At 31.1% G+C, this 13,887-nt stretch overlaps 1 protein-coding gene across 1 annotated transcript in view; it reads right to left on the minus strand.

Annotated features, from left to right (window-relative positions):
* Positions 1-7,507: 7,507 nt before the first annotated feature.
* Positions 7,508-13,887, minus strand: part of LOC118182825 (platelet glycoprotein 4-like) — a 38,917-nt gene continuing 32,537 nt past the window's right edge. Inside the window, exons 8-12 of the mRNA XM_035352219.2 lie at positions 12,901-13,019; positions 11,102-11,227; positions 10,835-10,987; positions 10,204-10,336; positions 7,508-9,689 (exon numbers count right to left, since the gene is read on the minus strand). Coding sequence (XP_035208110.1) covers positions 10,205-10,336; positions 10,835-10,987; positions 11,102-11,227; positions 12,901-13,019 — 530 coding nt within the window. The 3' untranslated portion in view covers positions 7,508-9,689; position 10,204. The remainder of the gene's footprint in view (positions 9,690-10,203; positions 10,337-10,834; positions 10,988-11,101; positions 11,228-12,900; positions 13,020-13,887) is intronic.

Below are 13,887 nucleotides of genomic sequence, written 5' to 3' on the forward strand. Positions count from 1 at the left end.
ATGCTTTTAGCTTTGCACCGAGACATAAGCTAGCCTAGGTGCGAAAATTACACGTGAGATGCAAAAATGATCAGGTAAACATTTTGTTTTGGGGGAAAGATTAATACGATTACTTGAAAAAAAAAAAGTTGAACACCGTCAAAAGATGAACAAAAATTATGTCGAAAAGATGCCTATCCGTCACATTAAATAAAGTGCAGCAGATTAATAGCATTTATTCCGCTTATTAGAACGCTGTTACTTTACCAACCACAGTTTTATATTACATAGATAACATTTTTAGAATAAAAGACGGTATGTTCTGGAAATTTAGTAGGATGTAAATAAAGATATCTAACATTAAAATATGAATGTTTTCTTTTACTGTTATAAGGTATTTCTCACGCCTTCTTGGCATGCATTCGTGGTGTTGTGGTCTGCACGCTGGGCGCGTATTCCAGAGGTCCGCGGTTCGATTCCCGGCGAAGGCGTTGCTAATTTTTCATCTTGCCTGCTTCCAAAAAATAAATAAATACCTAATGTCTCTACAATGCCATTTTTTTAATTCGCTAAAGGAGCAGTTTATTAATCATAACGTTTAAATCTTAAAAATATAATGGAAATTTATTTCGCATTTACTCGCATATTTTCACCCTTCACGTAATTTTCCCTTTAATTTTTCAGCATATACAGGGTGTTTATAAAGTCCCGGACCCATTTTGATGTTTAATAACTCATAAAATAATAAAGATAGCTTAAAATTAGCAACATGAATGGTTAGATAGACTCAAAAAGTTTCATGACCCTTGTCAATGAACTTCCACGTGTGGCCCCTTCGTCGCACGGAGAATATCAAGTTGATATTCAATTTCATGCCAGGTACCGGCAAACATGTTGGCATCCACAGAGGCTATTGCGGTTGTAATTCTGGCTTTTAGGTCATCAATGTTCGACACTCTCCTCCTGTAAACGTTGTTCTTTATAAATCCCCAAAGGAAAGAGTCCAGCGACGTTATATCAGCTGATCTGGGTGGCCAAGGAATTAGACTTCCTCGCCCAATCCATCTTCCTGTAAAATGGTCATTCAAAGAACTACGAACGATGGTACCCCAATGAGGTGGTGCACCATATTGTTGCAAAAAGACAAGTGACTGAAGCTTTTCTAGTTGTGGAAATCGTATACTTAGAAATTTTCCAACATTTCTAAGTATACGATTGATGAGACCGTCTTTTCTGTAAAAAAGAAAGGCCTAATAACTCGGTCGTGCATTAGTCCACACCACACATTAACTTTGGGGAATCCCTTTGTGCCTCACGGTATTCATGGGGGTTTTCAGATACCCATATGCGCACATTACAATGCCAGAAAGATGCCAAAAACAGAAGAGAGAAAAATGCAATTAATAAGCAGAGGATATTTAGAAAAGTACAGATATTTAGACTGGAAAATGAAATTATCTGAAATTAACCACACGCGCAGACGATATTTACAAAAGTAAAGATATTCAAACCTGAAAAGGAAAATATAAGTTATTCCATCAATAAATGCCATAAGTTTGTTTATATCTTCATTATTTTATGAGTTATTAAACATCAAAATGGGTCCGGGACTTTATAAACATCCTGTATTTTAGAAACTTTCTGATTTATGGCAACAATGTAACATGTAAGTACAAAAAGAAAAGTATTTTGTGTAAGTAAAATGAATATTGTTGAAACTGTTAAGCCCTTGCGAATTGCCTAAAGCATTTCTCCTACTTACCACTTTTTCATTCTTTACCGAACTATTAGAAGTTTTTTTGGGAAGCATGTTTTGCAATATTTTCATAAATTCAAATGCGAAATTTGCAATACAATTTTAAGTTACCATTTTACACGTTTCCGGTAAAACCTTCTATAAAAAATAGGATTATTTCCTTTTTCCTGAAATTTCATTTCATTTTCAGGGCTTTCTATTAATAATTTATCTGCATTTTTTATTAAACTCAAAACAAAGCGTATTGTATTATCAGAAGCTGAGTGTATGAGCAAAATATACGAGTCTGCTATAAAAGCGTCAATGCTGCAAATTTACAGTGAGGAAGCTACTTTTAACATCGCTTTAAATTAGTTTAAGTGATTGATAGTGTAATACTGAGCAACTGCGTACATGTATTACTTTATGCTTTCCCAAGTTGGATGAAATGCTTGTAATTGCAATTCTTTGAAATAATTTCTTTTATTTTCTTACAAAATGTAAGAGAAAATCATTTTCATCTAATTACCCATCTGAAGTCAGAATTTTCAATCATGTTTTCCTAAAATAATAAGTTATGCAATTACTTCTTTGTTTACAATTTCTTACACTACTGCCCATGTGTATGCATGGTTACTCTCGTCAGTACCAAAATTTACATTAAAAGAAAAACTTGATGATCGTATCATTTCGTGCAACCATTTAATACCTCTTGCAAAATTTATAAGAAACAGAATTACGACATGAAAACGTTCTCGTGAATAACAGTACGAAATTCTTTTTATTTTTTATGAGTAGGAAAATATTTCTTACCATAAAGCCTAAGTAATATAAAATATTTGATTATTTGTAAAATACTCAATGTAAGGTAGTATATACATTATTTATTCTCATGTTATTCCTTCTCGTGTATTTCTGTTAGTGTTTCCAGAATATTATTTAGAAACATCTGATTTATGGTAACAATGTAAAATGTATGGAAAAATAAGAAATTATTTGTGTAAGTTAAAAGAATGTTACTGATATTGAAAAGTCCTTTAAACTATATAAAATAATAAAATTAAGTTCTTTATGTTCTATACATATATGCGTGTGTGTGTGTTTGTGTGCTGATCAAACGAATAATTTTGTACAGATGTATTGTGTATTGTATAATTTATAAAATTTTGTTCTGAAAGAATGTTAATAAATTTTCCATTGCTTATCACTGTTAATTTCTTCCTTTCCTTCTCCTAAAATTATCAAACATTTCTTCAATCTGCTGAAATAGACATATTTGAAACCACCCGTTTACCAAAGTTCACCAGGTTTTGAATAAAGCCTGTAATTTTTATTCCCATTATCCGTTTGTTACTTTATATCATAAAACTATCATTCCTTTTATCTGAATGAGTGGCAATAAAGTAAGTACAATAATAAAGTACAATAATTTTTGCTTCTGAAGAATTGCAAAAAGAAGCATAATTTACCTTGTAAAGCGTATGTTTACTTTCTTACTTTAAAATTATCTTACTAACGCCTATATCTTCAGGCGGTTTCCTTTCTTGCACTACTTTAGGCAATGACATGTAACTCTTTTTTACATCAGTAAGCTTTAGGACTGATTGGCTCAATACCAGGATAGTAAAAAGAAATTGAGAATGAATTTTGTTTTGAGAATAATTTGAACAACAATTCGGTACTTAAAAATGCTAATCTTGAATGTATTCAGTAGAGACTATCTTGATGTAATCTTTCTCGAAATTTTCTTATTGCTTGGCCCAAAATATCTATCGCTCTCGGATTATGTCAAATCACGGCGAATGGGCTGGCTGCGTGCGAGTTTTAGCGTTTCGTCGTGTGTAACATGAATCTGAGCCATTTAAGTTCTCCAGCATGCATCCCTACCTTTAGGCAGATGGATATATTCTATCCATCTCGTCCGCCTTCTTGGAAACAGCCATTGATAAATCAAAAACATGGCTCGAAAACTCATATTTTCAAATAAGGAATTACAAATAGTCACAAACTGTTAAATCCAGGGCTATATGGATGGCTTGGAAAACATCAAATCTCTGTCTTAGCCCAACATTGGACAACAGCATATAGAGACATCAGGTATTTTTGAAGCAGGAGACGTGAAAAATGAGAAATGTTCTCGCCGGGAATCGAACCTGGACCTCTCGAATATGCGCTGAGTGTACCACCGTAACTCCAAGTAAGTATGCTAGAAAGAGAAAAAAAATAGTTTATATAGTCCTCCTTTTAGAGGGCGACTGGTGATTAAGGGATCCAGTCACCAAATTCTTGTGGTGACAAATTATCATCCACTTTTTTTTTTTTTTTTTTAAATTCGAGCGCTATTTGTAGAGTTATTAAGTTATTTGAAGCAGGAGACACGAAGAATGCCCTCGTCGTGACTCGAATCTGGACCTCTCGAATTCGCGTCGATTGTGCTACCGTTACACCACGAAGGCATGCTGGAAGGAGGGAGAAAATACCTTATAAGCGTTGGAGGCAAGCATTAACCTGTTATGACTAGTGATTACCGTATTTACTCGTGTAATAGTCGCACTTGTTTTGCCAATTTTTCATTGCGAAAGTCTAGGTGCGAATATTATGTAGGGAAATCTACTACACAGTATTGTACACTTTTTAAGGATTTTTTCCTACTTCAAAACGGGAGTGCGACTATTACGTGAGTAAACATAGTAGATGCATGCAGCTCAGAACGTTTTCTTCGGACGCATTCTGTTCAGAACTGTCATATAATGCTAACTAGTAACAGCCGTATACTCGAGCATTATATCTTAGAGCATTTTATGATAGTTACGAAAGAAATAACCATTACTTCCCCCCCCCCTGATTTGTGATTTCTAGGTTCTGCTAGCCTGTTTGTTTTCAGGATTTTACTCATGCAATCAACATTCATCGCTAGTAATTTGTATTTTAAATATGCCTCACTATGCTTGGGAATCAGACTCACATAATTATATATTGCATCATAACTCAATAATAATCACGATATGTACGTTAAGTTTTCGGTACATATCTACCTCCACTTGATTCTGTTTAAGGGATAGCATCTTTTACAGATGGCTATCTCCTACAGACATCTATCTCCTACAGATGTTTGTCGGGTGCAGGCGATCATGCAAAATAATGAATGAGCTACAATGAGAAATGCGTAACATCTTCACGAGTCTATTCACTGCTACTCGGCGATCATCTCGAATTACTTTATCAGCTGTGTTTATCATAATGTCATTAACTGCTCTACTACGAACACCCAAACCACTTTTCTTTGAAAATGAAAGCACAGCCTTCCTCAAAAGTTCTGAACCATTGAAAGCTGTCGTTTTTCGTAAAACATGTTCTTCGTATGTTTAGAGGAATATGACAAGTGGATTACAAAACTCAATACTGCATTATGCCCATCGTAAATAAACTCCATTTTCTGTAGACGAATAAATGCAATTTTTTGTTTTATTGCATTGCCCAAGTTATTTAATACATCACCCCATCCCAAACAGATAGTATCCGAGATTTATTTCGCTGCTGCATATCGTATGAGTGTTAGAAAATAAATTCAATCTTTTAATTAGCCTGCTTAAGTAGATTTGCAAGTTTTATAATCACATCCCTAATAAAAAAAAAATTATGTTTTTAGCCAAAAGTCATGAATCAGTTTTTTTTTTTTTTTTTTCAGTTAACTCTTGATATTTTTAAACTCAGATGTAAGATTTCATATGCCATTTTTTAACCTCAAGAAACCCTTGGAATACAGACACTATGGATAAGAATGGAAGTTTCAAAAATTACGAAAACGTATTGAAAAACTTGGAGATGAATACGAATATGTGAAGAACATCTGCATAATGCCTTTTATGATGATCAATAAACGTCCTCAATATTTTTGAGGTCTTAAATGCGGAAAGGCTGGCAGCTATTATGAATGTAATGCATAAAAGGAATTAAATATATCGAGAAATCTTGAAAGGAAGTCATTCCGAATTGTTCTAGAGGCTTAAGTTAAGACTGCTTAATTTTCTCCAAATATTAATATTTCTTTCTGTGAAACTATGGAATTTTTTAGTAATCCTCTTTTAAAAACCTTCGCTAAATATCGCTTCAGTTTTATACTACAAAACCGCTCACTGGTAAACTAATATTATTGCTATTATGAACTTTCTTTTTATGGCGTCTTGCTGAACGTACACTGAAAAATGAAAATTTGAGTAATCATGCACACAAATTATGATTCGTCAGTACGGGACGAGGCGCAAGCTCACGCTTTAGAAAATATTAGATTGAATTTTTGGCATTTCACGCTTCAAATTGCTCTACCAAAGAGGAGAATTTCTGAGGATTAGATTCGTCTTCTGACGATAGAGTTGTAAATAAGATAACATCATTTGGCACGGTCTTTACAAACTACATTCGTGTTTGCTTTGCCAGTTCCATAGCGGTATTTACTACTATACAATGTTTATAAAAAGTAAATTGCAACTGTTGTGAGACTTGTATTTTTAAAAGTTAATTAAATGGATTTCAGCCTTTCATAGGTAAAATTCTCCAATAACTGAAGATAATTCATTTGGAATTTATGGTAAACATACTTTACAAACTTTGAATTAAATGTTTTATTTTCAGTAAGTTAAAAATGGTTTCTCATTTAGTTATTCTGTTAACATTCAAAATTAAAATTTCCAACCATTAAATTAATAACTAACATTCAATTAAATCTGATATTACCTCTGTTAAGGATATTAATTAATACTAGAGTGTGTGTGTGTGTGATTATGGCAAAGCCTCGAGGGCTATCTGCCTAAGGGGAGGATGCCTAAGGGAAACTGGCTCGTATACACGTTACACATGGGGAAAACCACGAAAACGCCCATGCAGCCAGCCCGTTCGCGGGATTCGAACCTCGGACCGAACTACCAGTGTTCAGCGACTTTACTGCTCGGCCGCTGGCATTAATACTAGAGAATAATCTTTTGAATTTTCATTAAAGAATTGTAAAATAATTCTTTGAATTTATAAAAGGAAACCCTATTGATGCTTTAATATAACCTTAAATATTTGCTTATATTAATGTCTTTATTATATTATTAAAATAATTAATTTGTGTGGAGTAATTAACTTGTGAAATACACAATGAAAGATTTTTACAATAAAAAATATCCTTATTATAATATTATTAAATTAGTTAATTTGTGTGGTGTAAATGAACATATGAAACATATAATAAAAAATTTTGCTTATCCCAATATGAATTTAACACACTAATAATTTTTACATGTGCGTTTAGGATATATCATTACTTTTATAATTATTACAGCTTACAGATTTCAATATAGAAATTATTGTTTTAGTTTAGAATACGAGTTTGTTACATCGCTAACTATGAACTTTTATTTTTCGTTTTAAATGCTTGCAAAATTTTTATTTCAGTCATTTAGAACAATTAGAGATTTGAATCAACTTGCAGCAGTTTTCTAAACACACATAAGTGAAACAATTTTATTTCCATAGAAATCTTTTACTTTCGGCTTTAAATGCAAGCGTCAGTATTCAGCTCGCATTTAATCAATACGGGTATCATGCTTAAATATTCTGTTAAATGATTGTGTTTATAAAGATTATCGTGTCCATGAAGCCAATAGTTCACATACGGTTTGTACAATGCAGTACCTTTTACTTTTTTAAGTTTGATTTAATTATTTCTGCATTATTGGCGAAGTTTCATTACTAGGATGCTCAGGTTAATGCACAGGTAAATGTGTACTTTCCATTAAAAAAATAAAAGAATAAAGTATTTAACCATAATTTATTTTACAAACATTTAATACATGACAAATGAATACTGGCTTTCAAAAATACACAACTTCAGAAATATGAGACCAAATATACAAAGTATAGAAAATATGTTACAAAAATAGTTATTTGAATTATATTTATCAAAAATACGTCTCCGTAGTAATTTACGAAATCACAATATTATAAATTAGCTCCTTGATTCATCATATATCGACACAAAAAATTTGAAAAATTTCCCTAATATTTAATTTTTATGAAACATTTATAATAATAGTATATACACAATCTGCTTTAGAAAAATATACTTTAAAAAACTTGATTGAAAACAAAAAGAAAATTATTTCATTAAAACACATTATTTGATACTGTAATGACGCATTTGAGTGAACCAAATGTCTGTTAACAATTTGCTATTGTTTACTCTAAATGCGCGATTTGGAAGATATTTAAATGCTATTCTACTTTTGTACTTTCTCTTCAAGATTAGGAAGCTTTAAGGTACTCTAATAATGGTAACTGGGGGAAAAATGCAGCTTTTTCATGCGTTATATATTAGTTGACTGAAAGTTAGACACAGGTTTTAAGTTACTCATGACTTGGACTTATTCTATTAATGAGCAATTCTGTTTTAATATGCAGTTATCTGTACAGTAGAAAACAATGATAATTTTCACTAATTTCTACGTGGCAAATAAGTATTGCACATTTTATGTACTCTATTTAATGAAAAAAAAAATTGGATCTAAAAATTTATAACTTATAGTAATTTAATTCGAATTCTGCATTATTTTTTATACTTCTGATACTTTTCGATCTTAATTTTTATTAGTTTTCAGCTTTTAGTAGTTCAGATTACTCTTTTGGAACCATTTAAACTACAGGAAGCTCGAATACTAGCAGATCTTTTTATCATTATTGTATTTTCCTGTGATTTATATTTTTCTTTTATCAGTTAATTATAAAAATATTTTTATTGTATAATTTGAAAGATTATTTTTATACCAGAACACAATCCCCTTCTATTACCGACTTCTAGTTGAATAATTAAAATACTGGATAGATTGTTTTCTCAAGTTAACGAAAGTCTATTAATTTCTTTGCTTTTCATTTTGTGTATAATGAGCTTTCAAGATCTAGAAAAGGAATGGGAGATTTAAAATATATTTTTCGCTTAATTTTGTAAATTTGTATTAAGTGGGATTAATAAAAAAAGTATGTATCGTGTTGTGTGTATAAAAACAACATCAAGTTGCATTTTATATGTAAAGTAGTTGAAAACGGAATTTTAACTACCATGAAGCAAATTAATTAAATTTTTAAAGAATTCATTGTATTTATCGACAGGCATTAATTGAGGGAATTTAAATAACATTTGCAATAAATACTGTGTAATTTATTGATATAAAGATTGCTATGTACGTTTTTAAGTGTCGAGTTTCTCCTATTTCGTTCTTACACTGATCTTGCCTCATGCTGTAAAATTCAAAAATCATATAACATGCAAATCCTTTCATATTTTACAAAGAAATTAATGAAAGCTAAAAAATCGGTCACATTTTCCTCTTTAGGCTTTAACGAAGACATTTCCGTCTGCGGTTGCCATAACGAATACAAAACTTGAAGTTACTCATTTAGTAAATTCCTCAGCGAATCTTTTTTTAGAATTTTAGTGTCATATTTCTTTCATAGTGAAAACTGATTTAAATGACTACTTGTAACTTCAGGAAAAAGTACAGAAACGAAAATCACAGTTATTCAAACTACTACTATGCTTAATCTATAGCACAGTTCAGAGATATTGTCCAGAGATAATAGTCGCTGGGAATGTTTTGTTCTTTTGGCATTAGCAAGGCACTTCAAACCCAGAGACAATTTAGCCATTGCCTCTTTGAATGCCATAAATAAATTCATATCTTCAAACTCATGTTGTCCAACGGAATATGGACTAGACGTCAAAGTTCATGAAGATAAGCAACTGACTTTGTCGTCAGATTTAGATGACATCTCTTGATGAGAAAAATGCGAAAATATGAGCTGATGTGAATGAAGGTGCTACAATTGGTATTTAAATAAAATGATTATCAATGAAGTTATGACTGGATAAAATGCTCCTCACTCCAAATCTTTGGCAGCATGAGATGAAATTAATGACGAGTGACGCTGCTTTCAAAACCTGAAATGGCAAAAACAGTTGCATTAAATTTTACAAAAATGTTTTGTTTTCTTTCAATTTATTTTTCAGATTATTATTATTACACTGCAGTGATATTTAGCACAAAGTGCGTTGTTCTTAATATCACTGACTTTTTCCCTTGGTTTTTTATTAATAATATCTTATTTTTGAATTAGTATACAGTGAGAAATATAGATTAGCTATTGACTTTCTGGGATAGTTTATTTTTTAAGACAAATGAACTGCAAATTAATTTAAATAAACTGTGTTTTAAACTGCAATGTATGTGCACTACGTTTCATGGATGTAATTTTCGGTTACATATATACAACTTTTTTTATGGAGACTTGAAGAGATTAGCTTCTGGATTTTAATACACAAAACTGATTCATTTAAATTTTTTAAATAGTTTCTTTAAGAAAAGAGATAATTTTATTATAAAAGAAATTTTAGGGAATAACTTATTTCAGCTATTTTAAACTAATCTGCCAATTTTATTTCTTACAATTCTTACCTCATAAGTACGTTTTCTCGCTGATATTTGCTTCTTTGATTTCCTCTTCTGCAGGTGGCCACAAGGCAACACTTGTATATACGTTGTTTAATGTTTTCAAAACCAAGGAACCTTTAATGGCGTCAGGCTTGTACTAAAGAGAAATAAAAAAGAGTGGTTTAAGACATTTATTTTTCTCCTTTATTAGCAAAAGCTTTTGTTTGATTGTTATTGCATATAATTCAAATCTTTTACTACAAAAATGCAAAGAAATTTGCATTCATATTTCATCTAAAATGACTTTTAAAAGTAATTAATTTTATGTAAAAGTTAGAAAAGACTTAAATGAAAAAAAGAAAATCACTTAAAGAATGGCCGCCGATTACATTTGCATTAAAATATTCTTCTAGTGTAAAAAGTATTAACAACTGAAATCAACTTCTCTTTGAAAGATGAATCTGCCTTGCGTGAGATTCTTTCGGACAAGTGTGAAATCAGTTGAAGAATTTCATATATATTACATTACGTTAAGGTTATTTAATCTTCCATTAATAAACGCATTTATGGAATCTTCTAGAATGTAGTTTTTAATCATCTGGGAATATTTACGTCCAGAAAAGATAGAATTTTGGTTAAAACTAAATCTAATTACCTTAGCTTTGATACATATAAAGAAGAATACAGCAAATGTCACCCAGACTGCACCAGTAGCTATAGATGCTATACATATCACTTTAAAGACTATAAGTGGAGTCTGCACACGAGATTTGAAATAATTCGCAAAATATGCATCCAGCTGGGCTTCCTAAAATAAATAAAGATAACGTCAATTATTCTTTGAAATAATTGATTTATTTTCAATATTAAGTTTTTGTGCATCTTGTACAGAATGAATATTACAAAAGTGATATCAGTTTACCTCGCTCATCCAAAGTACAGGAACAATATGTTCAGATACATTCTGTAAGGGTATATATTCTGGCAATCTTCTTGTAACACCATTTAGTTGAATTTTAAAAGCAGCATTCAATACAAAGCCTGTATTCTGGAAATAAAATCATTTACATTAATAACAGTAATGATTTACATATGCGAAATACAATTAAAACATCAAAATACTAGGAATAGGATTTATTTGAAGCTTAAAATGTAGGTTTATTGTAAGTTAGACGTAAGTCTTCGAATAAATTTCAAAGTATCTAAAGTACTTAACATATATTAACAACTTTTAATTCACAAAAGTTTTAAAACAAACTATGAGTCATTATAGCTCCTTACGAATTGACGTAAGCTTTACTTATAACACAGATCATTATTCATTTTTTACTTAATTTTTTTCTGTATGATTTATTAATACAAATTCGGCCCTTAGATAATCCTTTTATTTGAACGTCGTATACTAATTCAGTATTAAGGAAAATATCTTTGAAGAATGTCAAAAATTGTATCATACAGTGAATTACAGCAGACATATTGAAATGTTACGTGTTCTTAGTAATGGCTTAGGAATTCGTGAGCTTATATCTTATCTTAGTTGCATTTGTGAAACAGTAAAATATGCATAGTTTTTAAAAGTCATTTAGGGACAACTTAAGCTCATTTTGTCATTATAATTTTTCGATTCTAATCCTCATTATTTAAATATAAAAGGAGAAAAGGTAAAAAGGAAAGAAATAAAAACAAAAAACAATACCCAACAAACAAAAGAACACAGCGTTTTTCAAGCAAATTTTTATATCGTTTAAGAATTAATTCGATTGCTCAGAAAATTCTCTTGATTTCTTTAAACTTGTCTCCCGATTTTTGTGTTTGTTGGGTTTGTATCTCTAGTGCAACGGCTTCTACCACCTTATTGTCATACAAAATTCTGACTTCATGCTGACGACGTGTGTAACTTTCAACGCCAGTTTAAAGGCATTATTAACCGAATTCTTATCCTCCAGACTCTGTCAATCATCAGCTGTCTGAGACAGAATAGAGATGAATACTAAACACAAATTCTTTACTTCAAATAGATTTTGTGTCACCCTGCTGCAAGCGTTCACGACGAGGATTCCGTATTAGTGGTAGTTTTCACAAAGAACGGTTGAATTTCAAATTTACCTTAGAAATCTGTTAATATTGGAGCATTGAAATGCTTTTAAACACTCTGAAGAATGTCACCAGTTATATTGCTTTTGCATGACTGTTAAGACTATGCATTGTCATGTTCGTTCTTGTCCTTCAATTTTAGTATAACGAACTCTATTTTTATCCCAACAACTGTCTCCAGATCTGACTACAGCTGTTGTATGTTGAGTTACTACCGCAATACTAGACCAAGTAGGAAAAGGAATTTCCTTATCCGAGAGAAATCTCAAAAGTTCGCCTAGCCAATTAGTTTCCCCTCTTATCACGTTGTCAAATTATATGATTAATGGAAACTGCAGCAATTCGAATAACTGCTAGCCTAAATATACTATGGAATTTGCGTAATGCTGTCCTGCTACAAAATTTTTATGTTATTGCAGTCTATTTAAGAAGCAATGGATATATCGATATATCAAAACTAAAACATTTATCAGCTTCTTTCCGCTGCCTCATATAAGAGGATTTTCCACCACGAGAAACATTTAGAAGGAAGATAATAATAAATGATTTTTTTATTTCTCTAACCAATGGAAGAATGTGAATCTATCGGAAGTGCCTTGTTAAAAAAGGTATGAGAAAATTACTTACTGGCTCAATATCAAGATATGTTTTATGCTTCGCTTCAGAAGGATGCACGCCTTCAACGGCAGTCTGAAGCTCCTTATCACAATGTAGCAAATGGGGCAATGATATGACGTATGGAGCACCTAAGAATAAAACAGAATATTATTATTATTATGAGTAAGCAAGTTTTAGTAAACGTCCTAAAATGAGGCAGTCTTCATTCCATTTTAAAGAAATTTCCAGCAAGTGACATAACAATTATTAAAATATTCTTTCAGATCTATGATTATATTTTAGTACTCATTCTTTACTTAAATTCAGTTAAATGCAATAGCGGTCTTAGTCAAATTTTTCTTCAAATCTGCTTTTACAGAGATATATGAAGACGAGATACGCAATACTTTTCCAAAGATCTTACTTGATTTTAATATAAAATTTCCCTTTTCGGAAGCACATATAAGACGTAAAAATGATATGGGAAGCATTCTGAAAATTTAATCCAATGTAGGAGTGTTGTGTGTGTACTTTAAGCAACAGAAAAAAAATATAAAGTCATCAAAATTAATAATAATCAATTGCTTCAATTTTTTAATTTTTTTAATTTTATTTTTTATTTATTTGGGGGACATACAAAATTGAATTATATATTGACAAAAATGTTTGATAATGTTTTCATGCAATTTGTGACAATAAATCGCGTTATGAAATTTCCTTTTTCGGAAGGAGGATTTGAAGCTCCGTTTTGTCTCAGGATTAGCACTCTCATTGTGACTGGGAAGTAATTCAAGTTCTTTTCCCGCTAATTTCTTAATCTTCGGTCTAATTTCAGGTTTAAAACTAGATCATATAGCCTAAAAAATAATAAGTTTTCTATGGTGAGACAGAACCCTGAGTTTCTAAACGCTTTGACTCTCTTTTGTATTGAAATCATTGTAAAACTCATATATTAAAGGCTGATAAGATTTTTTAACAAATTCGGCGTAAAATATTTCAATAAAACTAAACTATGGT

The sequence above is a fragment of the Stegodyphus dumicola genome, chromosome X1 (assembly GCF_044657685.1).
Source record: "Stegodyphus dumicola isolate Sdum_Otavi_A_Nest chromosome X1, ASM4465768v1".
Classification (NCBI taxonomy): domain Eukaryota; kingdom Metazoa; phylum Arthropoda; class Arachnida; order Araneae; family Eresidae; genus Stegodyphus; species Stegodyphus dumicola.